Below are 27,486 nucleotides of genomic sequence, written 5' to 3'. Positions count from 1 at the left end.
ACTTGAATGCTGGAGTAGTCAAGTTCAACAAGCTCAGGACAAACTGAGAGGTCAGCCCTATCACCCTAGGAGGCTCCTTGGTGCTTGATCCCAACTCCAGCAAGCAAAGTCATTTGCTCCCTCTACTGTGCTCTCATAAGACTTTATGCTTACCTCTGTATAGAATATTGTGCTAAAATTACTTGTTTGCATGTCAATCTCATCCGAGTATGCATTTATTATTTAGCGTAAATAAGACAAGTTTATCTTCTTGTCCTGTACCAGTCTAAGCATAGCAGTCCAGAAATGATATAGTGGCTCTATTCCTTCTAACTTGTTGCTTTGCCATTAAAAAAAAATTAGTCATGAAACCTGTTAAAGACAGGAAGAATTTATTCAAGTGGTGGCTGTGACAATAGATAGAGGGACTACAACAATGGGGACTTGGAGTGAGGGAGAAAGATTGGGCTCAATTCTGAATACAGCATGGGCAAGTGGAAATCTGTAGCCAAGGAGCAGGATGCAGTCAGTGGGTGGAAAATGAGTAGGAGGAAACATCAGGGGAAGGGGGAATCTGGCTAAACTGACCTAATAGGATTCTTGCTGAAGGCAGGCCAGGGCCATCAACATCACCAGGAGGATGGGGAACCCAATTAGATATTTAGAGTGATCAAGATATTGAAGATAGGGTATTCTGGCTAAATTTGACCTATGATTCTTGGCTAAAATTGGACAATGCAGAGCTGAACATGGAAGTCTAAAAGTTGAGGCCTTGTTGAAAAAGAGCTCAGAGGAACCTGAGTAGAGTTTGGTCAAGGAGAGAATCTTTGTCACCATCCTCCACCCAAGGCTTCCACCTTATATTCTAAAATGGCTAATCCAAATCCTTCTACCATTTATGCATTCTAGCCAGCAAGAAGAGGGTAAGGAAGTGAAGGGCACATATTCCCTCTGGAGCGACATAGTACCAAAGTGTCAAAGTTACTTCCTCTCATGTCTCATTAGAAGGAGCTTAGTCACCTGGCACACGGTAACCTAGAGGGAGGCTGGGGAATATAGTTACTATTGAGGCGTCATATTCCCAGACCAAAGATGCAGTTCTATTACTAAAGGAGGAAAGGGAAATGGGAACAGAGAGTTCTAACAATCTGTGAACTATAAGGCAGAGATTGACCCTTAGTTTTATATCCTTGGTGATTAGCATAGTGATTGAAATATAATGTTATCATTAGTGTTTGCTGCAGAATGACGATATAAACAAAATAAATGGTCTCATGACCCATATTAACTTGAATTCAAGGCATGAGGGGGAAAAAGAAATAGGCCTAGGTATAAATGGGCTAGGATTAGATGGAATAATAAATCTCCGCCACCTGTGAGTAGCCAGTGTTCCAAATCAGTGCCAAAGGTCTGGAATTTTTGAACTTGATGAAGTCAGAATTGATATCTAAAGAAATCCCATCTGATGAATAGGGTGGAATAACAGGAAGTAGCAATCCTTGTAGTCAGATAAGTGTCAGTGTTTTGGTTCTGCGTTATCCATCTTGTTTGGAACAGAATCCAGTTGTATTAGTTATCTATTGCTGTATAACAAATAACCCAGTACCTAGCAGCTTAATACAACAAAGATTTCTTATGTCACACCCTTCTGTCAGTTAGAAGTCCAGGAGTGGCTGAACTGGGTGGTTCTGGCTAGGAGTCTGTTATGAGGTTTTATTCAAGATTCAACCTGGCCTGCAGTCATTTGAAGATTGACTAGGGCAAGAGAATCAACTTCTAAAATGGCTCACTCATATGGTTGTTAGAGGACTCAGTTCTTTCCCACATGGACCTCTTCTCATGACATAGCAGCTGGCTTAGCCCAGATTGAGTGATCCAAGGGAGAGGAGGAAGTCACAGTGCCTTTTATGGCTTAGTCTCTGAAGTCACACACGTCTTTTCTGCTATTCATCAGCAGCAAGTCACTAAGTCTGCTGCTCAGGGAAAGGGAATTAGGCTCCACCTCTTAAAGGGAGGGATACCAAAGAATCTGTGGATGGATTTAAAACCACCTCTCTAGCCAGTTACTCAGGGTACATGAAACAATCAAGCTTCTGAGTGAGAGGGCTGATAAGAACTAAAAGCAAGGCCTTCAGGCACATAAAAGCCAAGCTGACTTGAATTCAGGACAAGAAATTAGCTCCCAAAAAGGAAATGGAGTTTAATTTGCTACCTAAACTAAGGAATTGATAATTGGTTAACATATTCAAGTTGGTTTTAGAGAGGAGGTCGGTGATGCCTCAGGAACTGGGCAAGGAAGAAGCAGCCTTCAGAACTGGCAACAGTGGGACTGGAGAAGCAGGAAATGACAGATGTTTTTATTTATAATATATGGATAAGATAAGCATGATGTTGAGACACATATTGGTACCATAATATGCTTCTGTGTATACAGAAGTATGATATGAAAATGCCAACATTAATAAAACACATTAATAGTGTGCATCTTAACGTTGTGTTCATATTAATATTGTTACTTAAAGGTGATCCAGAGTCATTGGTGGCCTTTACAATTATCTCCGACTGAACATAGAGAATATAGACAGGATCCACTGAATGAGAAGATATAGGGAAAGGATTTTAGGGTACCTGCTTCAAAGCTTGAAAATGATAGTGTCTTGCTGCCTGTCCCCTTCCAGCACATACCCTGGTCTACACATAGTAGTAAAGAGTAGTAAATGATAAGGGGAAGAAAGTTACTCCACATTCCCAGGTTCCCTCATGACCACTGCTTCCTGCCCTGGTTACATAATAGTAAGTTGTCCGAATTTGTTATCCCAGGGATGGCATCCTCAAAACTCTGCCACCAGGGTAGGATAAGATGGGCAGATTCTGTCACTACTACTCCACTTGTGTTGCAAATCAGATTTTATTTTAGCAAATAAATGACAGTGCCTGGTGTACTTGGTCAGTCTTCTTTGATCCTCACCCTGCAACTTCAGTTTCAACACCTTCAGGCAAATGATCACAACTTGAATGAGTGTAAACTTAGAGGCCACCAGAGGAAGTTTGTAAAGAACTCTCAGGGGAAGGGGAGATACAGAGACAGAGAGAGTTCTCTAGCCTGTTACACACATTCAGGAAGTGTGATTCAAAAAGGTTGATTTCTCCCTAAAAGGAATCAGAGCTAATTGTTGAGAGGTGAAGAAGCTACAGTGCTCTTATCTCTGGAATTTACCTCTTCATTGAAATAGTCCCAGAGGGATGGTTTCTAGTTTGGAATAGACTTTAATATCTGTCCTCTTCTCCACAAAGCATCCTTCACGCTGCCTTATTGAAACAATATTATCTAAATATTTTTCCGTCGAGCAGAGGTCTTATCTGATTCAAATTCGATTGATCTGCATTAATCCACAGAAGGAAACAATTTTGTTCTATATCCAAAGCAGAAGGCAGAGAAAAAATGGCAGTTAATTATGAGTCTGAAAATACTTCATTTAAGAAATAATTTGTGGAAGAAAAACCTTAAACAAATGTGTTCATAGATTTTTTTGTTCATGATCACTGTTACTGGCACATATTTTTTCATTTAATTTTACAAAAATGCTTAAATGTTGGTGATGTAATGGATGAGGAGCAAAATAAATCACGAAAAATCATCTGAAGCAAATTCAGACTTATAAAATCTCACTTTCAAATCACTGCTCGATTTTTTTTGTCACAATAATGTTCAGGGTGGTGGTTTCCTTCTTCGTTTCTTTTATTTCTCTCCATCCTCTTATGTCAAGTTCCTAGATTCTGTCCGCTTAACTTTTTATTTTGAATCCCTTCCAGTCTCTTCACAGTTGTCTATATATCAAAGGATGCTGCTGTTCCCTAGAAGGTTTGGAAATAGCCTGTCTGTGAGCAGCTCTGTATTTAACTCTGTGTGTCTAAGAGCACAGGCTTTGTTTCCTTTTTCTTCTTAATATGTCCTTTTTTATCTAGTTGCTTGAATCAGGTTTTGATTCCTTTCCTAATTGTTGAAGAACTATGCTTTTGGATTCCTTTTACAGTATTTATACAGGTAATCTAATAATAACTTTATTCTCTCTGATTAAGTTGAATTCTAGAGAGAGATGTTTCTCTATCTCCTTCATTTCCTTCTCACTTACTCCTCACTCCTATAGCACGCACACATATTTGCTCACTTCAGATAGAAAGACAAATGTAATACCGTCCATGCAAGTTACAAACATAGCCCTTTGGCTTCTATACTCCTTTGATTCAGCCTCGTGGAATTCTCATCTTTTGGAGTTCTTTATAATTCTTGATTCATTACCACAGGAAAATATCCTCACTCCTTCCAGTTCAGCGTTTTTTTTCACTTTAGAGGCAATCCCCTTCTTTCTTATGTAATTAAGTCTTCGAAATATGTTTGAGAGTTGAAGATGTAGACTCAGTTTTTATTGGCAGGCACAGGGTGGGGAAGAGTGTTTCTAAAGAGCTGAAAACATCCTATTGTCACAGATGCCTCCCTTGGGCTTCAGGATTTGGAAGGTGAGTGAGAACATTTCCAAGCGCAAGCCCAGTTTCACTTGTTCCTGAGGTCTGGGGAAGTCAGTCCACGCTTGATCTTAGCCAAAAGGCTGAGGAGTGATGGGAGGGGCAGTCAATCCAGGCATCTCCTTTCCTGTAGATTCTTTGGCCTTACTCAAATTTAGTCTCAGAGGCAAGAGGAGATATTGGGGCAAGCCAGTACTTGCTAGATATACCTGGAGGAGAAATGAGGTAAAAATATTTATCTTCCCTTTCCACCACAGTAAAAAGCAGAGTGGATCCTCTTCTAGTCCTCCCTCCCCTGTTTTAGGCACAGTGATACTCCCCAAGACACGCTATGTGGCTTCTTGCCCATTCTGCTTGCTGACTGCTCACAGCTTGGCCCTCTAGCAGCAATGGATGTGAGTTTGAGAAAGAGCTAAGTATGTGAGCCATAATGTAGCATACCAGTCAGGGCCAATTTCTTCTTAAATAAGCCAGATGCAGGTTCCATGCTTGTTTAGTAAGAGCAGGGGCTTAGATTGGGCATAAACGGGACATCAGATCCAAAGGGTTAAAGGTTGGCTAGGAAGACAATTCACTTTTGTGTTGAAAGTCTTTCAGTGGTTCCTCATCATCTTTGAAATAAAAGCCAAACTTCTTAGTTTAGTATACAAGAATTTTCTTAATCTGGCCTCATCTTACCTCCCCAGCTTCACTGCTCACCACGCAACCACTGCACCCTAACCCAATCCAGTCTTTCCATATCACTTGAAATTCTAGAACATTCCATGCTGCTTCACGTGATCTTTCCACATGATTCTCATAATGCCCTTAATATCCTTGTGCTCCACCTCATTATTTTCATTTGTTTGCCTTCTACTCATCTCCTAAAATTTAGTTTATATGTCACATTTTCCAGAAAGCTTTTGCCTGACCTCTTAGGGTACTGAATAATCACTCTTTCCTCCTAAATGCTCCTGTAGTAACCTATTCTAATCTCTCTTCACACATTTGCCACATTAGATTGTATTGTCTTTTTTTTTTTAAAGATTGGCACCTGAGCTAACAACGGTTGCCAATCTTCTTTTTTTTTTTTCTTTCTGCTTTTTTCTCCCCCAATCCCCTAAGTACATAGTTGTGAATTTTAGTTGTGGGTCCTTCTAGTTGTGGCACGTGGGACGCCACTTCAGCATGGCCTGAGGAATGGTGCCATGTCCGCCGCCAGGATCTGAACCATTGAAGCCCTGGGCCGCCAAAGCGGAGTGCGAGAACTTAACCACTCCGCCACGGGGCCGGCTCCTTGTCTGTTTCTTAAATGTCTGTATTCCATTGGGCTGAGGTCATTTTTGAGAAGGACTGACTTACATCTTTGTGTCAACCCCAGGACTTTACATTTAATGAATGTTAATAAATATTGGATGAATATGTGGGGATGTGATATTTAATTATAAAGACAGAATATTGTAAGATCTTGGATTCTGGCCAAGTCTAGAGAACTATTAATAATTGATGAGATAGTGGCAGTCTTAAAACAAATAAAAATAACATAACTACATTTGTTCACTTCTGTTAACTGAAAAATTAATGACTTGGTCATTATACCGAACTGTACATTCAGCTTCAGTCCATTTCATTTTTCTAAAGCATTTAGAATACAGCGTCACGTAATAAGCTTTCAATAAAATTATTGTTAGATGACCCACCTCCTCTGATATAGTGTAAACTCGTTGCAGAGTTTCTGGCACATAGTAGGTGCTTTATAAATATTGAATAAGCAAGAAGCCTAAAAATCAATAATAATTATAATAACTACCATTTATTGAGTGCTTCCTATGGGCTCAGCATTTTCTGGGTGCTTTCTGTTACATAACTACTGTTATTTGCCCTGTTTTACAGATGAGGAGCTAAGAGGCACAGAGAAATCACAGAATTTTCCCAAGGTCAAACAGCTGTTGTTTATACCATGCACTTTGGCTCTAGAGTCTGTTTCTCACTACCACACCTGTGGACTTCCCTGCTACTGTTTCAGTGTACTCTACCTTCCCTCTTGTTACTATGGTGAACTATCCACAATCCTGTCCCATAATCATTTCCATGTTTCTTTTTAGTGCCTTATCACTTACCTATGCATCACTAAACAATATGCCATTGTTTAGTTTGAGCAGTATTTTTAGAAATTTAAATGAATGGAATTATACTCTGTTATTCAAAGATGACAAAAAATTGAGCACCTTTTCATTTGTAAATAATTTCTATTATGGATTTTTTCTTCAGTGAAGTGCTTAATCAAGTCATTTGTCCAGTTTTTTCTATTGGATTGTCTGCCTTTTTCCTACTGATCTTTCAGAGTTCTTTATATATTCAGGGTATTCGTTCTTTGCAGATTAAACCTGTTGGAGTTTTTCTTTTTCTACTCTGGCTTGCCTTTTCATTCTCTTTAGTGTGTCTTTTGATGTTCCTGTTCCTTTGTGTTTGGCCAGTAGGAGACATAAGCAAGAGCTTGGAATACAGATGGAGAAAGATTTATTGTTCTTTCTATCCTATACCCTCCCTGCTTCAACGCTTAGGTTTTGGCAGAAGCACTGTCTCCTAGTGGTGACAACTCTCAGTGAGTAGCTTCTCCTAAGTTTGATGCTCCTTGGGCTCTGGCAACACTATGTCCTTCTCTTGCGCTTGCAGCCCTGTTGATAGTAAGAAAAGCCAACTGTTGCTGATCTCTGGATTCGTCACCATCCTCTGTCCATTCTCTTTCTTTTGTCATGAATTTTAATTCTATCTTGTTTAATTTTTTTTACTTCAAAAGGCATCCTTGTTATTGATGTCATTGTTTTATAGAGTCAGTATCTGTTAACATTTACCTACATATATACCATTTTATTTCATGGACTTTCCAGCTGGGATCACTGTCCTGCTTTGGAATGCTTGCTTTGGAATATCCTTTCCTGAGGATCTACTAGTGGCAAATGTTCTGTTTTTCATCAGAAATGTCTTTCTCTTACTCTTGCTATTTTTCGAATAGCTTTATGAGATATAATTTACCTACCATAAAGTTCACCTATTTAAATTGTACAAGTCAATGGTTTTTAGTATATTTATAGAGTCGTACAACCATTTGTTTATAATAAAAAACTGGAAGCAGCCCAGATGTCCTTCAGCAAGCTCTTGATGGCTTTGAGCTTTGACTCCTGTTCACCTTGCCCTGAAGGCCTTGTACATTTTCCTGTTTTGACAGATTCCCTCAGAGCAATAGCACCTTTGTTTTGCTTGTGCTCTGCTCTTATCTCCACATTCCAGCTCGCCCCCAGATCTGGCAGATCTGGCAGATCTGGCAGTCTCCTTCTCTGTTGATAGCACTTCACTTTAAATATTTTTTTGAAAAAAAATTTCTTCTAGCTTTTTTTTTCTTTTTGGTGAGGAAGATTGGCCCTAAGCTAACATCTGTTGCCAATCCTCACCAGTCTTCCTCTTTTTGTTTGAGGAAGATTGTCCCTGAGCCAACATCTGTGCCAGTCTTCCTCCATTTTGCCTGTGGGATCCTGCCACAGCATGGCTTGATGAGCAGTGTGTAGGTCTGCGCCCAGGATCCGAACCCCATGAGCCCTAGGCTGCCCAAGCAGAGTGCATGAACTCAACCACTATGCCACCAGGCCGACCCCTCATCTAACAGTTTTAATTGTTCACAGTAGAAGGATTAATCCTAGTAAACCAATTCTTCATTTCCAGAAGCACCCCATTCTCCCTTGAACACAGTTAGGTCAGTCATATGCGTGTTTGCACTCTTGTTTTTCCACCCTTCACCCATTCTGATATAAACTACAAGGGGGCTGACACCTGTAAGCTGCATTTCGCAGGCTCCCTGGCAGCTTGCTTCTTGCTGGAGTTGGCCAATGAGAGACATTAGCAGGAGAATAAAGGGTGAGAAGAAAGGAGAAGCCATAAATTTCCCTCCACTTTTCCCTTTCTCAGGCAGCCTCTCCAGTGTCTGCTGTGTCTCCCCCATGGCTCCAGGTCCCACCATACAGCACCTACTTTGGCCCCCTAGGTGGCTTCTGTAGGGGTTTTAGTCCCTGCTGGACTACACTGGTTTCTGGGCTCTGGCAACACCACCGTCTTCTACTACTCTTTCAACTCTAGGGGTGGGAATAGCTACCTCCAGTTGCTAATCTCTGGGTTGCTTTACTGTCTCCTGTTAGTTTTCTCAGCTCACCTATCATCAATCCTCTAGATTAATTCCCTCAGTTTCAAATACTTAGAATAATTTCTGTTTCCTGACTGTACCCTCACTGGTAGGTACACCAGTCAAATCACTCTTTTGCTCCCACTAGTCCACTGAAACTCCTGAGAGATAGACTCTACAAATAGACAGTGGACACATCATAGATGACAACAGAACTCTGACCCATAATCTCTGTGGCAATCCGTCTAGGAAGCCAAACTACAGCCTTTGTAGCAATAGGCCCAAAAGGGTCAGGACTTGGTCTGTGACTGGCAGCTTCCCTAATTTCTGACTCCCTTCCAACTCAGACCAACCACAGAAAGCCAAATATGAGCCTCAAGCCAATCACATAGGATGTCCCCCTTGTAGCCCATCTCCAGCTTTCCCATGCGCACAACCTCCAATCAAGGCAATACTGAAGCCCCTCCTTTTTTTCACTATAAAGCTTTCCAACTCTTCTTCAAGCTTTTAACTATCCGCCAGACTACCTGCCAAATGCAGGTGGTGGTGGCTGATTCCCTTGCTATTGAAAGCTCTGACTAAATATCCTCTGTTTCTTCTCATTTGGAAGGTCTTAATTTATTTCCACACACTTTTCAAAGTTCCTAGTGTCATCTACATTACCAAATCCAGCGGTCAATTTTCAATCCCTGGATTTTTGACCCATCCACATGTGATACAGTTAAAAATTTTACTTCTCTTCTGTTCAAAACACCTTTATTTGGCTGTAGGATGTCACACTCTCTTGGTTTTCTTGCTACCCATTAGCTATTCCTTCTCAGTCTCCTTTGCTTGTCCATCCTAGTTTTCTTGACTTCTAAGCGTTGGAGTGTCCCAGGGCTTAGTTCTCAGACCAGTGCATTTGCCCTTCTGGCTTCACTCTGTACTTTTCTCTCCCTTGTTCTATGGCGCATGAGGCTCGTCTGTTTGGACAACATCAACCAGGTGCCTTGCAGTCTTGTTTCTAGTTGGGTTCAGTCAGTGGGAGGCACAGTAGGCTATCCAGAGAACAGGAAGAATATTTATTCCTCTAGTTGTTCCTGGCAGGTCCTTGTTGCCCTAGACTAAAGGTCACAGCTCCTGTCGGGAAGCCCTTTCCACATGGCTGTTTGGATTCTGTTAACTACTTCCTTTAGGCCTCACTTGATGTAGAACCCCTGCCTAAATAACTGTCACCAGTCTCCTCAAACAAAACTACCTAATTAGCATAATAAATAAGTAAAGCCCAGCGGTTATCTATGGAGCAGATCACTTCGCTGTTTTCCTAATTTTTCTGAGTATGTAAATATTTAAAAGACTTGAACAGGGAGGAATAAAAGAAAGCAAGAATATCATTATAAGTCTTTGCATTTTATTTTAATAAGCCTGTATAATCCAAGGCTTATTCATGAAGAAAAAAGTACAGTTAAGGAGGAAAACACCTAAATCACAGGGGCATTATCTCAGCTTCACATTCACACAGACCTTTAGACAACAGTGATGCAGCCAGAATCAAATGATGATCCCCAAAGCCACCCTCCTTCTGCTACACTGTTGTCTGAATTTCTGTGAACAAGGTGGCTTATTATCATTGTTTTCCTGTTTCTGTTCTCATTTGCTTTGGGTCTGTCCTCTCATGAATAATTTACAGTTTTCAAGTACTAGAAAGGAACAAGTTGAGGACACTACCTGAGAAACTCTTCAAAATAGAAATGCCACCGTGCATATTAGGATTTTCAGTAAATAATGAAGATCTGATTTTATGGCTTGTACTGAATAGTATTTTGAAAATCTCTAGTATAAGTTTGATTTTATGCATTCTTTTGGGTTCTAGGGTTTTCTTTAACTACCTTTTAGAGATTCTATAAAAAGGAAATTGGAGCCGTTTGCATCATTGACATTGGAGGGCTGAACATGTATGATTTAGAGGGCTTTTGTTGTATGGTTATATTTGAGAAATATGATTTTAGCCATAGTTTATCTAGTATGAAGAATGAACCTTACCCAAAAAATGATCTCGCTTTGCCCTCGGCTGCTGGGAGGTGATCTCCAGGCTCCTGAAGTGTCCTGCATAATAGGAATATCTTTGTTCACCTGTGGCCTGTGGCCCCCAGAGAGTTTATCATTGTGACTTATGAGAGAGGCTTTGGGTCGCACAGTTTCAGGTTGAACCTCCAGAAGAACTGATGACTAAAGATATTAGCCCAACCTCTGGAGGGGCTTGAGAATAAAGATCAGCTATTGGGCAGTATGCAATCAAGCCCCAATAAAAATTGGACATCAAAGGCTTAGGTGAGCTTCCCTGGTGGGGAATACTCTGTGCATATTGCCACATATTGACCAGGAGTAGGTAATGCTTTCCATAACTCAATTGAGAGAGGACACCTGGAAGCTCCTCGTTTGAACTCCTTCTGGACCCTGCCCTGTGTGTCTCTTCATTTGGCTAATTTTAACCCATAGCCTTTCCCTGGAACAACTTATGAGAATAACAACTTTCAGTGACTTATTGAACGTAAAGGTGGTTTTGAGAACCCCCTGAACTTGAAGAAGCGAGTGTGGTCTTGTGGAAGTCTCTGTCCCCTATAACATGCTTGGCTAAACTCATTGCAGGTTGTAACCAAGCAATGTAGTTTCATCTCCGTTAGATCCTTCCTGTATCATTATGGTACCTAAAAAGAAAAAATATGGCAAAAGGAATTCTTTTGGTTAGCCCCATCCCCCCTCAACCTTGGAGCTTAGTTGGACAATTTAGAAACCTAAAAAAGAAAATGATTTTTATCCCTTTTTGTATTCTCATATTTCTCCTGTCTTCCCAGGTCATCAAATTCACTTGATTGTGAGTAGTTGAAAACATTAGTTTATATTAAAAGAAGCAAAGATTTATAATGGAATAAAGTGTAAAATTTTTATACATTGATAAAACCCTAAGACTTCAAAGAATATTTACATTCTTTTTTTATGTCCTTCGGGGTGTTCTGATGGAAAAGTTGGAGAAGCATTAGGGGGAAGCTTAGATTAGAGCCAGCTCTTTGGCAGCTCCTGTGATCCCTTCCCTATGGCCCCGTTCTTGTCCAACTTGGCCCTGCTCCATAGTACGGAGCAACAGCAAACATGCCTTCATTGGGCATCTGCGTCAAAACCACCCCTTTATTTTTATCGTCAGTGACTCCAGGTATCTTCAGAGGGAGCCTGACCAGGAAAGAAGAAAAATGATGAAGGCCACAAGCAAAGCAGGAGGATGCATCACATGTGAGACACTCTCCATGGTGCCCCAGCTTTCTTTGGCTAATGAGCTAGAGCACTCATGGAGGGAGGAGAAGGACAGGGTAAGAAGGGGCAGCAGAGAAGTATTTATTTTTTTGTCGATGTCATTGTTGTGTTGGTAAATTCTATTATTTGTACCTCTGGCTCGGTATGGTCTTGGAAACATAGGTTATATTAAAATGACCCCTGTTCAAATGAAGGATGGCTAGGAATATTCCCGGTGAGAAATTTCTTCATTCCATTTCATATTTTCATGAAAATATCTATTTACCAAATAAGTGACAAGTGGAAGCTAGAAAAACAAAAATCTAGGATGAAAACTTTAGCTTTGCATGAAGACTATGAAAATCTGTTTTTCCCCCTGAAATGGTTTTCACTGCTCTTGTCATTGACTTAAATCTCTTTCCCTGTGAGTTAGAAAGATTAAAACTGTTGAGATAGAACTAAACAATATCTATATTTGTTCCTTAACCAATTTCTTACGTTTGCTTGCTTGACAGTTACCATTTACTGTGACTGAATGTCATTTCCTTAATAAAAATGCACTTACCTTTTTTCGACAGATGTCAACTCCATGTACTCTAATGATTTTAACCAAACTCTCAAACAAGTTTCTCACTTATTTAAAATAGACTACAATGTGAAGCCAACTTAGTTGCGAACTTTCATATTGTGTTGTGTGGTATATATTTGGAGATAATTTAATGGCTTGAACAAAAACTTTACCTCTTAAAGTGAAGTGACTGACATTACTATTGAACAGGTAAACTGAGCTCTATTTTAGTGTCCATTCAAAGCTTCTTTTTATTGCATTTTTTGACTAAATTATTTTTTCCCCAGAGGAATTTCATATGATAGAATTTTAAAGTTTTCAATTTAAGATTGATATGCAGTGATAGACAACTGGTTGTAGAGCTTCTGTGTAACTACAGTAGTATAGAGTCCTGCTCTTCCCTGTTTAGCCATTTATTCTGATTTTCTCTCTGTCAGTGGAGTCTTTGCTAATACTTGAGAAAGACTCTAAGAGCCTTGGTTAATTTGGCAGAGTGGAGATAGTTTATAGCTATTGGGATAAAAAAGAGGGAGCCTGGGAAACTTCTACTGAACACTGTCATGTGATGAGCATTCCTGTGCCATAAACAGATTTGGACTAATGACTAGCCATTAGAGCAACAGTGACTATTGGTTTTCCATTGCTGTCATAACACATTATCACAAATTTGGTGGCTTATGTTACACCCATTTATTATTTCACAGTTCTGTAGGTCAGAAGTCTGACTTAGATCTACCGGGTTAAAATCAAGGTATTGGCAGGGCTGTTTTCCTTTCTGGAGGTTCTAGGGGACAGTCCATTTTATTGCTCATTCAAGTTGTTGATATAATTTAGTTCCTTGCATTTGTAGCACTGAGGTCTTCCTTTCCTTGCTGGCTGTCAACCAAGGGCCATTCCCAGCTTCTCGAGGCCATCAGCATCCCTTGGCTCATGGTTCCTTTAACCTCTGTCTTTAAAGCCAGCAATAGCACTTAGCTATGTAGGAAGAAACCTAACTTTTCTCTCTGGGCTAAAAGCCAAAAATTGAAATCAGCTTCATGTCCAAACTGGAATTCACTTCCTTCCACTATCATAGTAAGGAAGAGCCAGAATGGTGGGTGCTCAGAGGTGAAGGACTTTTACATGTTTGAATTGATTTTTTGAGTAGGGTATAATTGTGTTAGAGAGTGGGTTAGTGCAGTTGAACACCTTGTTCGTTTGATATCTATTTCAGCATTTATGTCACATCTTAAGTTGGATTCAGCTAAATCTATTATCAAAATATATGCAAGTAACATCAAATGATAGTTTCCTTATAGAATTTCTAAAAATGTATTGTCTGCGGTAGGTCACATTAAAGGTAGAGGAAAAGAACCTGTAGACTCTTTTGGATGATTAAACCAGAATAATACTGAAATTTTGGAGAAGAGAAGAAATGTTCTCTTCTTCCCCTGCCCTGTACTTTCTCCCCTCACATATACAGCAGTATTTGCATATCCAGTGGTTGAGCAGCAAGGTTGGGAATGTATCCTCAGAGAAGAGGTGTTGGCAAAATATTTGGTTTGTTTGAACGATGTTCCGACTGAGTATAGATAATAGTGAGAATTCTGCCAATGTAATATTTTTTGGGGAAGAAGTTGTTGGAAATTGTAACTTTGGAGTTAATTGAAATTGTTCTGTGGTAAAGGAATTTAAGTAAATAAGGAAGGGAATTTCCTAACTGCGCAAAAATTCTTATTCTTGTATGACAAAAAAAATGAAATCACTTATTCAAGAAAATTTGCTCTAATAGATAAATTATTTCAAAAGCTTTAAGTACATTTCTCAGCACTACTTTTTCTGTTACAAATAATCAGTCTTTTATATCAGAGTAATACATTAAAATGGAGCACATTAGACCTATTAAAACAACCATTTACTAAAATACCCTTAAAATTAGTTTAAAAATTGAGTAATTAGCCCCATGCTGGGGTAACATTACATTTGCCTGTATTGCCTTCAGCTTAAGGCCCAGTATTATTGCTGGTATTTTCATTAGCTGTTATATGTAAATTGGCTGCTAAAGAATGCTTTATGTTTTCAATTATGTTTTAATAAAATAAAAGAGGACATTATCTCCCCAGACTGTAAAGAATAGTAGTTCCAGACTAACAATATGAATTTCTTGTGCTTCAATCACTGTTTTACAGGGGAAATCATATATACAAAAACAACCTTCTCTGAGACGAAGTATATCACGTGATGCAAATGTAAATAAGTAGAAGACTTTTTGAAAGAAGGGGTAGACAAATTCTTAATATGGCACATAAATATTGAACCTAATTGGTTATCTGTGGCAACTGTATGGCAGTAGTTAAATATGTTTTAGTCACTTAGAAACAGAAAACATTTCGGGGACCCTTTGCAGCTGATTACATCTTGTAGCAAAACCTTGAGCCACATAAAGATGAGAAGGCAGAGCAAAGATTCTTCTGTGACACAGGATCAAGATAGGGGAGGAACAAAACTAATTGGGCTACCTTTCAGCCTACACACATTCTGTTAACAGCATTTCCAGAATTACCAGGCTATTTGTACCCTACCCTTGCCATATTTTCTATAGGGGAGGAAAGTTAGCACAATGTTCAACATTACCTAGCTTCGAACCTTTACTTTTTTTTAAGATTGGCACCTGAGCTAACAACTGTTGCCAATCTTCTTTTTTATTTTCTGCTTTTTTCTCCCCAAATCCCCCCAGTACATAGTTGTATATTTTAGTTGTGGCTCCCTGTAGTTGTGACGTTTGGGACACCGCCTCAGCATGGCCTGATGAGCGGTGCCATGTCTGTGTCCAGGATCCGAACCAGTGAAACCCTGGGCTGCTGAAGCAGAGCGCGTGAACTTAACCACTTGGCCACGGGGCCGACCCCTCAAACCTTTACTTATCACTCAGTATCTGTGTGACCTGAGGAAGGTACTTAAGTCCTCTATACCTCAGTTCTACCATCTGTAAAATTGGGCAAATGATAGTTCCTACTTCATAGGATAGTATAAGAATTAAATGAGCTAACATGCATAAAACAACTAGCATGGTGCCCAGAACTTCATGAACACCCAGTATTGTCAGTTATTATGCTCATGCCATAGGCTAGATGTCAGCCTAATTTATTACTGATAATGTTAACCCTGACAACTTGGTTAAGATGTTTTCCTTTCTATACTGTGTCGTTAGAGGCAAGTCACAAAGTTCAGCTCACACTCATGGGGAGGGGAATCAAGATTCACCTCTTGGAAGGAGGGATTTATCAAAGAATTTGTTAACATACTAAAATCACAGTAATTAATAAATATTTTCAGGGAGATGCTTTGAGGTTCTACGAATATCCTCTTTCTCCTGTTGTTTCACCCAGTGATTTAACATTAACCCATGGTCTTGCTTGCAGCAGTTATTGTGTTCTGATGGTGATTTTCTGCTCCCCTCATTCCTTTTGCATGTATTAATATAGATGCTTCCCTGATTCACCATGCCTGTGTGTCTTTGGTCATTCATTCACTCTGCCTGACCTTGTCCTTCTGACCCATCGCTCCCTCAGTGGCAAATAACTTCTTGTCTTTTATGACTCAGAGCAAGAGTTACCTCTTGAGAAGTCTAGCTATCCCGTTTCCCATCCAATGTAGAATTTGCCACCTTTTTCATTCCCGAGGCCCTGCTGTATTTAAGACTGTCCTATGGCTGACATATATTTGTTATTGAACTTTTAAAAATGTTTCTCTTATGATGCTCTGTGAAAGGCAGGTAGTATTTCTTATGATCTTTCCATCCTTGAGTCCCTAGTACAAAATCTGAGACGTTATAGGCAAATCAGTAAATGCTTGTTATATGAGTAAATGCATAAAAAAGCAGTTGGGAAAATTTGGTTTTCAGTTTCTGAGGCATTTATTCACAAACTAGACCCAGACTTATAAGGAACTCAGAACATCCAATAACCCAACTTATTTTTAGCCGCTTTTTAAGATATACAAGGGAGACCTTACATATTTTTCTTTCATCCTCCTCTTTCCCTTTATCCTGTCTCACTCCTATCTTCCATTCTGCCGTATTTCACCTGAAACCATCATTTCAACCAGCAGACTGTAATTGGTTAGGGAAAGTGGGGGGAGGAAGGAGGAGAAGAGTTGCTAATGAATGAGATCAAGGAGAAGTGACCAGGGAGGCAAGAGGAATAACTGGAGAGAATAGTGTCATGGAAGCCCAGGCGTTAAACTAAGAAGGGACTTGCCTATCAGAGACCTTACAAAGGCTAAGAACTGAACTACAATTAATTTAGCAACAAGGAAGGTATTGATAACTTGTGCTAAGGTTGTTTTAGTACAACTATGGTGGCAGAAGCCATGAATTTAAGATAGCTAATGTATGCTATTGAAAAGAGCTTGGCTGTCAAGGCAAGAAGAGAGAATGACAGAGCAAGAGTAAGAATAAGCTAGAGGCTGATGCAGGATTAAATAAGTAGTTAATTTTTGTTTTATTAAAACAAAGACTTGAGCACAAATATATTCTGAGGGAAATAAGCCATGAGGTTGAGGGTATCTGAAAGAGCAGTGGGGAAGAATGGGATCTAGAGCCTAGATAGAGGTTATAGGAATCAGCTGTGCTGCGAGAACCTCTAGGCCAGTATTCCTTCCCTAAAGGCTATGTCCCTGTCCTGACTACTTTTCAGGATGAGGGACGAGAAGGAGGAGGCAGCTTCTCTTGTATTCACACACTTGACTTCTACTCATTTCCCTCCACCATTTTAGAGGAAGAATGTACAATACTAGGGGTGGGGGTTGTAAGGCCCACCAAAGGCATGTCTCACTCTTTTTGAGCACACACATACCCTTTGAAGAAATGTTTTTGGCCTTATGGTGTCTGGCCTGTATCCGTGGTATGTTCTAGAGAATGACTTCATTTGGAAGACACACAAGAATAACACATCTCCCAAAGTTGCTATCTAACATTCTTCTCTCACATAAATTATGCAAGTTCATTTTAAGAAGTGATAAAATATGTCTTCCATTTATTCAAACTATTCATACTAGATTTGGAGAAGTATTGCAGATCAAGAGAAAGAAGCAGCCTTTCCGGCTGCTCTTTCACTTAGAAATTTAGCCAGCTTGTCAGAGGCAGGGTATTCCACATCCTTCACGCACTAGACTAAATTTTTTTTCCGGATGTATAGTATTAAGTTAGGGCTGAAGTTCTGTGGTGCTTTTTTGTGGAGGAATATGTTTTGTGTTTTGGTCTTTTGAAATCTAGTTTTCTTGCCATTTATGAGGTATAAGCACACCTGGAGATAAGATATTACTGAAAATGGGTGTACCCATATGTAGGCTGTGGCGCTGCTTATACCCTCTTATACTTAAAGGGTTTTCTACAATAGGGAAAATCACTCAGAGGATATTTGAAAACGTGATTGCATCTGGGAAATAACTTTGAATGTCTCTGTACTTAATCATCTTTAAATTGCTGATAGTAATACTTGTTCAGAGTAGTACGATGAAATATAGGCATATCTAGGGAACATATTTTTCAGACAAAATTAAAAACACCTCTCTTGCCAAATACATTCCAGCACTTTATTACAGTCATTTCTTTAATTTTCCTAACTATATTGTTTTGCATAAGAACACCATGTCACAGTATTACATTATTACAATGATAATTTGCATAATTGGGTCAATCTTCATTTAAAAAATTTCCTAAATATGTATTTATTGAATCTCGGCAACAGTATTATTTTTATATGACCTGTGTCTTTCTAGTTTTAGATGATTAAAAATGCTGCATTTTAAATTAGTATACATTTTACTAAGCGTTCTATGTTTTAAGTCTGGAGAGACTCAGAAGAATAGAAAGATACCAAGTACAGCACCTATTGTTCATCCTGTCTTGTTCACTTTCTTTAGAAAGCTCCCTGCAACACTTGGCATTCAAGTCGTCTGACAAGTCGATTAAGAGTGTTTGAGTGAGAAATGGATTGAGCAGGGAGGGTAAGTAACAGAGTAGATGGAAAAATGTCCCAGGAGGAAGAGATCAAATGTTTCTTGAAAGGATTTATGATCTTCTCTTTTCCTCTTTGTTTTCTTTATTTTGAGACCAATTTTTAAATGCTTAAAAATACAGGAAACAGCTGAATGGTGTAACAAGCAGCCGTGAACGCCAGTCCCAGAATTAGCAAATGGGAACATTTTCTTCTTTGTGTCTCAAATGTTTTTATATGAACCAATAGTACATTACAAATAAGATTGAAGGCCTCTTTGTTCTCATTTATTTTCCCTTTCCAACTGCTTTGTAGCAATTCATTGAACAAATACTTAAGTTTACCTAGTCATTCTGCTGAAGAACGCATAGGTTAATTCTACTTTTTGCTATTAAGAACAAAGGTGCTATGTAAATATTTCTTGGTACAAAAATGCACAAGTTTCTCTAGAGTATATGATCAAAGGAATTTATGGGTTTAGGGAATGACAGTTTTCATTTCGAATAGACATTTTCACATTGCTCGTTAAAGCAGATATACCAGTTCACATTTCTTTCCACAGAGTGTGGGAGTTGATGTTTTCTCACATCCTTCTCAAACACTTATTTTTTTCATAATCAATGTTCTTTTTGCCTATTGGTAGCTAAGAAATGGTATATTAGTATTTTTTTTCATGCCTATACTTTTTTTTTTAATTGAGTTTATGATAAGTTACAACCTTGTGAAATTTCAGTTGTACATTGTTGTTTGTCAGTCATGTTGTAGGTGCACTCCTTCACCCTTTATGCCCACCCCCCACCACCCCCTTCCCCTGGTAGCCACTAATCTGTTCTCTTTGTCCACATGTTTAACTTCCTCAAGTGAGTGGAGTCATACAGAGATTGTCCTTCTCTATCTGGCTTATTTCACTTAACATAATTCCTTCAGATCCATCCATGTTGCTGTGAATGGGACAATTTTGTTCTTTTATATGGCTGTGTAGTATTCCATTGTATATATATATACCACATCTTCTTTATCCAATCATCGGTTGATGGGCACTTAGGTTGTTTCCATGTCTTGGCAATTGTAAATAGTGCTGCAATGAAGACAGGGGTGCATGGCACTTTTGGAATTGCTGACTTCAAACTCTTTAGATAGATACCCAGTAGTGGGATGGCTGGGTCATATGGTATTTCTATTTTAAATTTTTTTTTCTTTGAGGAAGATTAGCCCTGAGCTAACTACTGCCAGTGCTACTCTTTTTCCTGAGGAAACCTGGCCCTGAGCTAACATCCGTGCCTATTTTCCTCTACTTTATATGTGGGACGCCTACCACAGCATGGTGTGCCAAGCGGTGCCATGTGCACACCCTGGATCCAAACTAGCAAACCCCAGGCTGCTGAGATGTGGAATGTGCGAACTTAACCACTGCGTCACCGGGCTACCCCTCTATTTTTAATTTTTTGAGAAATCTCCATACTGTTTTCCATAGCAGCTGCACCCGTTTGCATTCCCACCAGCAGTGTATGAGGGTCCCATTTTCTCCACAGCCTCTCCAACATTTGTTACTTTTTGTTTTGGTTATTTTTGCCACTCTAATGGGTGTAAGGTGATATCCTAGTGTAGTTTTGATTTGCATTTCCGTGATGGTCAGTGATGATGAACATCTTTTCCAGTGCCTATTGGCCACGCGTATATCTTCTTTGGAGAAATGTCTGTTCATGTCTCCTGCCCATTTTTTGATCGAGTTGTTTGACTTTTTTGTTGTTGAGCTGTGTGAGTTCTTTTATATATTATGGAGATTAACCCTTTGTCAGATATACGACTTGCAAATATTTTTTCCCCATTAGTGGATTGTTTTTTTGTTTCAATCTTGTTTTCCCTTGCCTTGAAGAAGCTCTATAGTCTTATGAAGTCCTGTTTGTTTATTCTTTCTATCGTTTCCCTTCTCTGGGAAGACGTGGTGTCTGAAAAGATCCTTTTAATACTAAAGTCAAAGAGTGTACTGCCTACATTTTCTTCTAGATGCCTTGTGGTTTCAGGGCTTACCTTTAGGTCTTTGATCCATTTCAAGTTTATTTTGGTGAATGGTGAGAAAGGATGGTCAATTTTCATTCTTTTACATGTGGTTTTCCAGTTTTCCCAGCACCATTTGTTGAAAAGACTTTCTTTTCTCCATTGTAGGCCCTCAGCTCCTTTGTCAAACATTAGCTGTCCATAGATGTGTGGTTTTATTTCTGGGCTTTCAATTCTGTTCCATTGATGTGTGCACCTGTTTTTGTACCAGTACCATGCTGTTTTGATTACTGTAGCTTTGTAGTATGTTTTGAAGTCAGGGATTGTGATGCCTCCGGCTTTGTTCTTTTTTCCCAGGATTGCTTTAGCAATTTGGGGTCTTTTGTTTCCCCATATGAATTTTAGGATTCTTTGTTCTATTTCTGTAAAGAATGTCATTGGGATTCTGATTGGGATTGCATTGAATCTGTAGATTGCTTTAGGTAATATGGACATTTTAACCATGTTTATTCTTCCAATCCACGTACATGGAATCTCTTTCTGTCTCTTTGTGTCGTTATCAATTTCTTTCAGGAAAGTCTTGTATAGGTCTTTCACTTCCTTAGTTAAATTCACCCCGAGGTATTCTATTCTTTTTGTTGCGATTGTGAACGGTATTGTGTTCTTGAGGTTTTTTTTCTGTTAGTTCGTTATTAGAGTATAGAAATGCTACTGATTTATGTAAGTTGATGTTATACCCCGCAACTTTGCTGTAGTTGTTGATTACTTCTAAAAGTTTTCCAATGGATTCTTTGGGGTCTTCTATATATAAGATCATGTTGTGTGCAAACAGCGAGAGTTTCATTTCTTCCCTCCCTATTTGGATTCCTTTTATTGCTTTCTCTTGCCCATTTGCTCTGGCCGAAACCTCCAGTACTATGTTGAATAAGAGTGGTGATAGAGGGCATCCTTGTCTCGTTCCTGTTCTCAGGGGGATGGCGCTCAGTTTTTGCCCATTGAGTATGATGTTTTATAGGTTTGGATAAATGTATAATAACAAACATAATAATGTTTAATAATGATGGGTAATAATTCCATAATGATAATGATACAGAGTATTTCCACTGCCCTGAAAATCTCCTGTGCTCTAGATATTCTTTGTACCCCGCTCCCAATCCCTGGCAACCACTGGTCTTTTTATTGTTTCCATAATTTGGCTTTTTCCAGAATGTCACATAGTTACAGCTATACAGCATGTAGCCCTTGCAGATTGGCTTCTTCCACTTAGTAATATGCATTTAAGGTTTCTCCACACTTTTTGTGGCTTGATAGTTCATTTCTTTAGCACTGAATAGTATTCCACTCTCTAAATGTACCAAAGATTATTTATTCATTCACCTACTAAAGGGCATCTTAGTTGCTTCTAGTTTTGGCAATTATCAAATTATGAATAAAGCTGCTATAAACATTACTGTGCAGGTTTTTGTGTGGACGTAAGTTTTCAAATACTTTGGGTAAACAGCAAGGAGGACAATTGCTAAATCATATGGTAACACTATATTCAGTTTTGTGAGAAACCAGCAAACTGTCTTTCAACGTGGCTGTAACAGTTTGCATTCCCACTAGCAACTAATAAGAATTCCTGTTGCTCCACATCATTGCCAGCAGTTGGTGTTGTCAGTATTTCAGATATTTATAGTCTGTTATTCATGTTGGAAGTGTGTTATTGACTCTAAGAAAATTAAAAGAAAGCTCTGCCCTTCAGAAAGCTGAATTCCTCCTTTAGGATTGTAATGTGCTACTTGGTGAACCACTCCATGTTTCAATCTATCAAATTCTCAATGGAAGGGGAATAGGAAAAAAACGGGGCAAGATTACATGTGACACAGTGGAAACGAACAAAAACTTAAAAATGGGGAGTTATGGATAAGCACTGTTTGTTCTTAAAGGGAGCAGAAGAGTAATTTGGACCTACCTTACATAATTGTCTAGTTAGAGTGCTGGCAATAACCGCTCAAGGTCTGTTCTAATTCTGGGATTGAAAGATTTCCACAACCCATTAGAGCTAGTGTGTTATGTGGTTCTGGCTAGTCATAGAGATCCTAGTATTTGCCTTGTTAATGAGGTAGACTCTGGATATTGATATGAATGAGAGACATTTCCTGGTTCCATAATCCAGAAGGGGAGTCAAGAAGGTAAACAATCACATACCGCATAATAAATGTTATAATATTACAATAAAGGTTTGTGCAAAAAAAGGTATCTAGAAGGGCCTATAGGGTGTGTAAGGGAAAGAGTGACTGACTATATCAGAGGGATAGGTTGGAAAGTCTTTGTCAAAGTGGTAATATTTGAATTGGATCTTGAAGGATGAATAAAAATTTTCCCCCAAAGGAAGAAGAGGTATGAAAGAGCATTATATGTTCAGGAAATGTTGAATATTACCATAATAGTAGCATGCAGATTGAATGGGAACAAGAGGCTTAAGAGGAGATTGGAAAGTTAATTTGGTGATTGTGAAAAACTTTGTATGTCAAACTAAGAGGTAACCTGTAGGTAATGGAGAGCCATTGACACGTCTCAAGTAAGAAGGTGACAAGACCAAATATGTTGTTTGTGGAGCATCTGTGAGCAGTCTGAGAAATATATTACAGGAAGAGACAGGGATGGTAAGACACTAGTAAACAGGTCATAGCTTTTCTTACAAACCTACTGTGCAAACTTACAAAGCTGCTGCACTGTGCAAGTTAATTTATAATTTAATTTTATTTTATCGTGGTAGGAATACTTAACATGAGATATGCCCTCTTAACAAACTTTTATGGCTACAATACCTTACTGTTGACTAAAGCACAATGTTCTACAGCAGCTCTCTAGAGCTTATTCAACTTGCTTAACTGAAACTTTATGCCCATAGATTAGTAGCGCCCATTTTCCCCTACCCTCATCCCCTGGAAACCAATATTCCAGTCTTTGATTCTATGAATTTGACTATTTTAGATACCTCATATAAATAGAATAATGGAGTACTTGTCTTTCTATGTCTGGCTTATTTCATTTAGCATAATGACCTCAAGGTTCATCCATGTTGTAGCATATTGTAGAATTTCCTTTTTTTTTTTTAAGGCTGAATAGCATTTCATTGTATTTGTATACCACATTTTTTTTTGTCCTTCGAGAAAAACTTAGATTGTTTCCGTATCTTGACTACTGTGAACAATAATGCAATGAACATGAGCGTGCTAATATCTCTTTGAGATACTGATTTCAATTCTTTTGGATAAATGCAAAGAAGTGGGTTTGCAGGATCATGTGGTAGTTCTATTTTTAATTTTTTAAGGAACCTCCATATGGTTTTCCATAGCAGCTTGACCATTTTACCTTTCCACCAAAAATGCACAAGGTAAGTTTCCAATTTTCCACATCCTTGCCAACTCTTGTTGTCTTTTGTTTTTTTTCTTTTTTGATAATAGGCATTCTAACAGATGTGAAGCGACAACTTATTGTGGTTTTGATTTGCAGTTCCCTGATAGTTTCTAATGTTGAGGACCTTTTCATATATCTGTTGGCCACTTGTGTGTCTTTGGAAAAATGTCTGTTCAGGTTCTTAGCCCATTTTTAAATCAGGTTAATAGTCTTTTTGCGATTGAGTTGTAGGAGTTCCTTGCATATTTGGGAGATTAACTGCTTATCAGATATATGGTTTGCAAATATTTTCACTCATTCCATAGGTAATTTTTTGACTCTCCTGATTGTGTCCTTTGAGGCACAGCAGTTTTTGTTTTATGTAGTCCCAATTGTCTGTTTATGCTTTTGTTGCCGTGATTTTGGGTGTCAGATCCATGAAATCATTTTCGAGACCAATGTCATGAAGTTTTTTCCCTGTATTTTTTCTTGAAATTTTACAGTATCAGATCTTACGTTTAAGTCTTTAATCCATTTTTACATGATATTTGTGTGCGGCGTAAAATAAGAGTGCAATTTCATTATTTTGCACATGGATATTCAGTTTTCCTAACAGCAGTTGTTGAAGAGATTATGCTTTCCCTATTGTGTATTCTTGGCACCCTTGTTGAAGATCAGTTGACCCTACATGTGTGGATTTATTTCTGGGCTCTCTCTTCTGTTCCATTGGTTTATGTGTGTCTATGTCAATATTATACTGTTTTGAGTATTTAAGATATTTTAAAATCAGATAACGTGTTGACCTCTGACTTTGTTGTTCTTTTTCAGAATTGATTTGTCTATTCATCGTCTTTTGTGATTCCATGTGGATTGTATAGTTGTTTTTTTCTATATCTGCAAAAAAGCTTCATTGACATTTTGATAGGGATTACCTTGAATCTGTAGATCTGTTTGGGCATTATGGACATTTTATCCGTATTAAACCTTGCAATCCATGTACGTGAAATGTCTTCCCATTTGTTTGTATCTTTAATTTCTTTCTTCAATGTTTTGTAGTTTGCAAGTTTTTCACCTTTTTTTGTTGAGATATAATTGACATATACATTATATTAGTTTCAGGTGTTCAAAGTAATGATTTGATATTTGCATATATTGCAAAATGGTCACAAAAAAGAATCCGGGTAACGTTGGTCACCATGCCTATTATGATTTTTTTCTCTTCTGATGAGAGTTTTTAAAATCCACTCTCCTAGCTACTTACAAATGTCAGTACAGTACTATTAACTATAGTTACCATGCTGCACATTGTATCCCCATAACTTATTCATTTTATAGCTGGAAATTTCTACCTTTTGACTCCTTTCACCCATTTGTACCACCCCCCATTGCTTGCCTCAGGCAACCATCAATCTGTTCTCTATATCCATGAGCTAGGTGTTGTTTGTTTGTTTGTTTTAGATTCCACATATAAGTGAGATCATATGGTATTTATCTTTTCCTATCTGACTTAGTTTATTTAGCATAATCCCTTCAATTTCCATCCATGTTGTCACAAATGGCAAGATTTCATTCTTTTTTATGGCTGAATAATATTCCCGTGTGTGTGTACACATATATATGCATACATCCTACATTTTCTTTATCCATTTATCTATCAATGGATATTTAGGTTGTTTCCATGTCTTGGCTATTGTAAATAATGCTGCAGTGAACATGGGGTGTCTACATCTTTTTGAATTAGTGTTTTTGTTTACTTCAGATAAATACTCAGAAGTGGAATTGCTGAATCATATTCTATTTTTAATTGTTTGAGGAATTTCCATACCGTTTTGCATAGTGGCTGCACTGATTTTCATTCTCACCAACAGTGCACAAGAGATCCCTTTTCTCCCCATCCTTGCCAAAACTTGTTATTTCCTGATTCTTTTGATAAAGCCATTCTGACAGGTGTGAGGTGATATTTCATTGTGGTTTTGTCTGGCTGCTCACCCAATTGCAGGAGCAATGCAGAATAGGTTGCAAAGAGACGGAAGAAAAGACCCAGAGAGAGCATACGGGACCTAGGGTGTTTTGGGTCTTTCTTATGGCGAGTGTCCAGTGGTGTTGGCTGTTCACAGTTGTGCACCTGCACCCACTACCATGAACAGAGAGAGGGTTACTTGTGTAGGCAGGGGAACAAAAGGCTACTTGCTTGCTAGGAGGCACTGTCCTTGCATGGCCAGCATACCGAGAATCAGGAGCTCACGTGGAAGGACTCTGTTCCCTCAAGATGTGATGTTCTTTGAGAGAAACAGTTACAATACCACATGGTTGGTGTCATGCCCAGAAGGGGGCCAGGAGGCATTGTTGTTAATAGGGCACGTAGGCTAGTGCCAGACAAGTGTGACCCTACAAGTTTCAATTTGTATTTCCCTGATGATTAGTGATGTTGAGCATCTTTTCATCTACCTGTTGGCCATCTGTATGTCTTCTTTGGAAAAATGTCTATTCAGATCCTCTGCCCCTTTTTTAATCAGATTTTTTTTTGGCTATTGAGTTGTATGAATTTTTAATATATTTTGGATATTAAGCCGTTATCAGATGTATAATTTGCAAATATTTTCTCCCATTTAGTAAGTTGCCTTTTCATTTTGTTGATGGTTTCCTATGCTGTAAAGAAACTTTCTAATTTAATGTAGTCCCACTTAATTTATTTTTGCTTTTGTTGCTTTGCTTTTGCAGTCAAATCCAAAAAGTCATTGCCAAGACCAATGTCAAAGAGCTTACTGCCTGTGTTTTTTTCTAGGGGTTTTATGGTTTCAGGTCTTACATTCAAGCCTTTAATCCATTTTGAGTTCTTTGTGTTTGGTGTAAGATCTTGGTCTGGTTTCATTCTTTTGCATATGGTTGTCCAGTTTTCCCAGCAATATTTAATGAAGAGACTCTACTTTCTCCATTGTATATTCTTGATTCCTTTCTTGTAAATTAATTGACCATATCTTACTATTTTGATTATTATAGCTTTACATTATAATTTGAAATCAGGGAGCATGATGCTTCCAGTTTTGTTCTTCTTTCTCTAGATTTCTTTGGCTATTTGGGATCTTTTGTAGTTCCATACAAATTTTAGGATTGTTGTTCCTTTTCTGGGAAGAATGCCATTGGATTTTGGTAGGGATTGTATTGTATCTCTAGATTGCTTTGGATAGTACGGATATTTTAACAATATTAATTCTTTCAATCAATGAGCATGGAATGTCTTTCCATTTTTTTGTGTCTTCATTTTCTTTCATTAATGTCTTAAAGTTTTCAGTGTACATATTTTTCACCTCCTTGGTTAAATGTATTCCTAGGTATTTTGTTCTTTTTGATAGAATTGTAAATGGGATTCTTTTCTTAATTTCTCTTTCTGATAGTTTATTAGTGATTCAAAATGCAATTTTTCACCATCGTAGTTTAGTTTACTCCTAAGTTTTTTATTCTTTTTGGTACTATTGTAAATGAGATCATTTTCTAGTTTTCTTTTCACATAGTTCATGGTTAGAGTATTGGAAGCGAACTCATTTTTTCTTGTTCATTTTTCATCTTGCAACGTTACTACATTTATTTATTGCTTGTATCAGTGTTTTACAGAAATAAAGTTTTTTTTACATATA

General features: G+C 38.4%; 1 protein-coding gene across 1 annotated transcript in view; it reads right to left on the bottom strand.

Annotated features, from left to right (window-relative positions):
• The window catches only part of LOC100072210 (polyadenylate-binding protein 1-like), a 61,442-nt gene extending 48,928 nt beyond the window's left edge, over positions 1–12,514 (bottom strand). Inside the window, 2 exon segments of the mRNA XM_070257135.1 lie at positions 11,751–11,863; positions 12,489–12,514. Coding sequence (XP_070113236.1) covers positions 11,751–11,863; positions 12,489–12,514 — 139 coding nt within the window.
• Positions 12,515–27,486: the final 14,972 nt, after the last annotated feature.

Source organism: Equus caballus, chromosome X (assembly GCF_041296265.1).
Source record: "Equus caballus isolate H_3958 breed thoroughbred chromosome X, TB-T2T, whole genome shotgun sequence".
NCBI lineage: Eukaryota > Metazoa > Chordata > Mammalia > Perissodactyla > Equidae > Equus > Equus caballus.
Note: the sequence above shows the minus strand (reverse complement) of the source record. Positions and strands in the feature narration are given on the sequence as shown.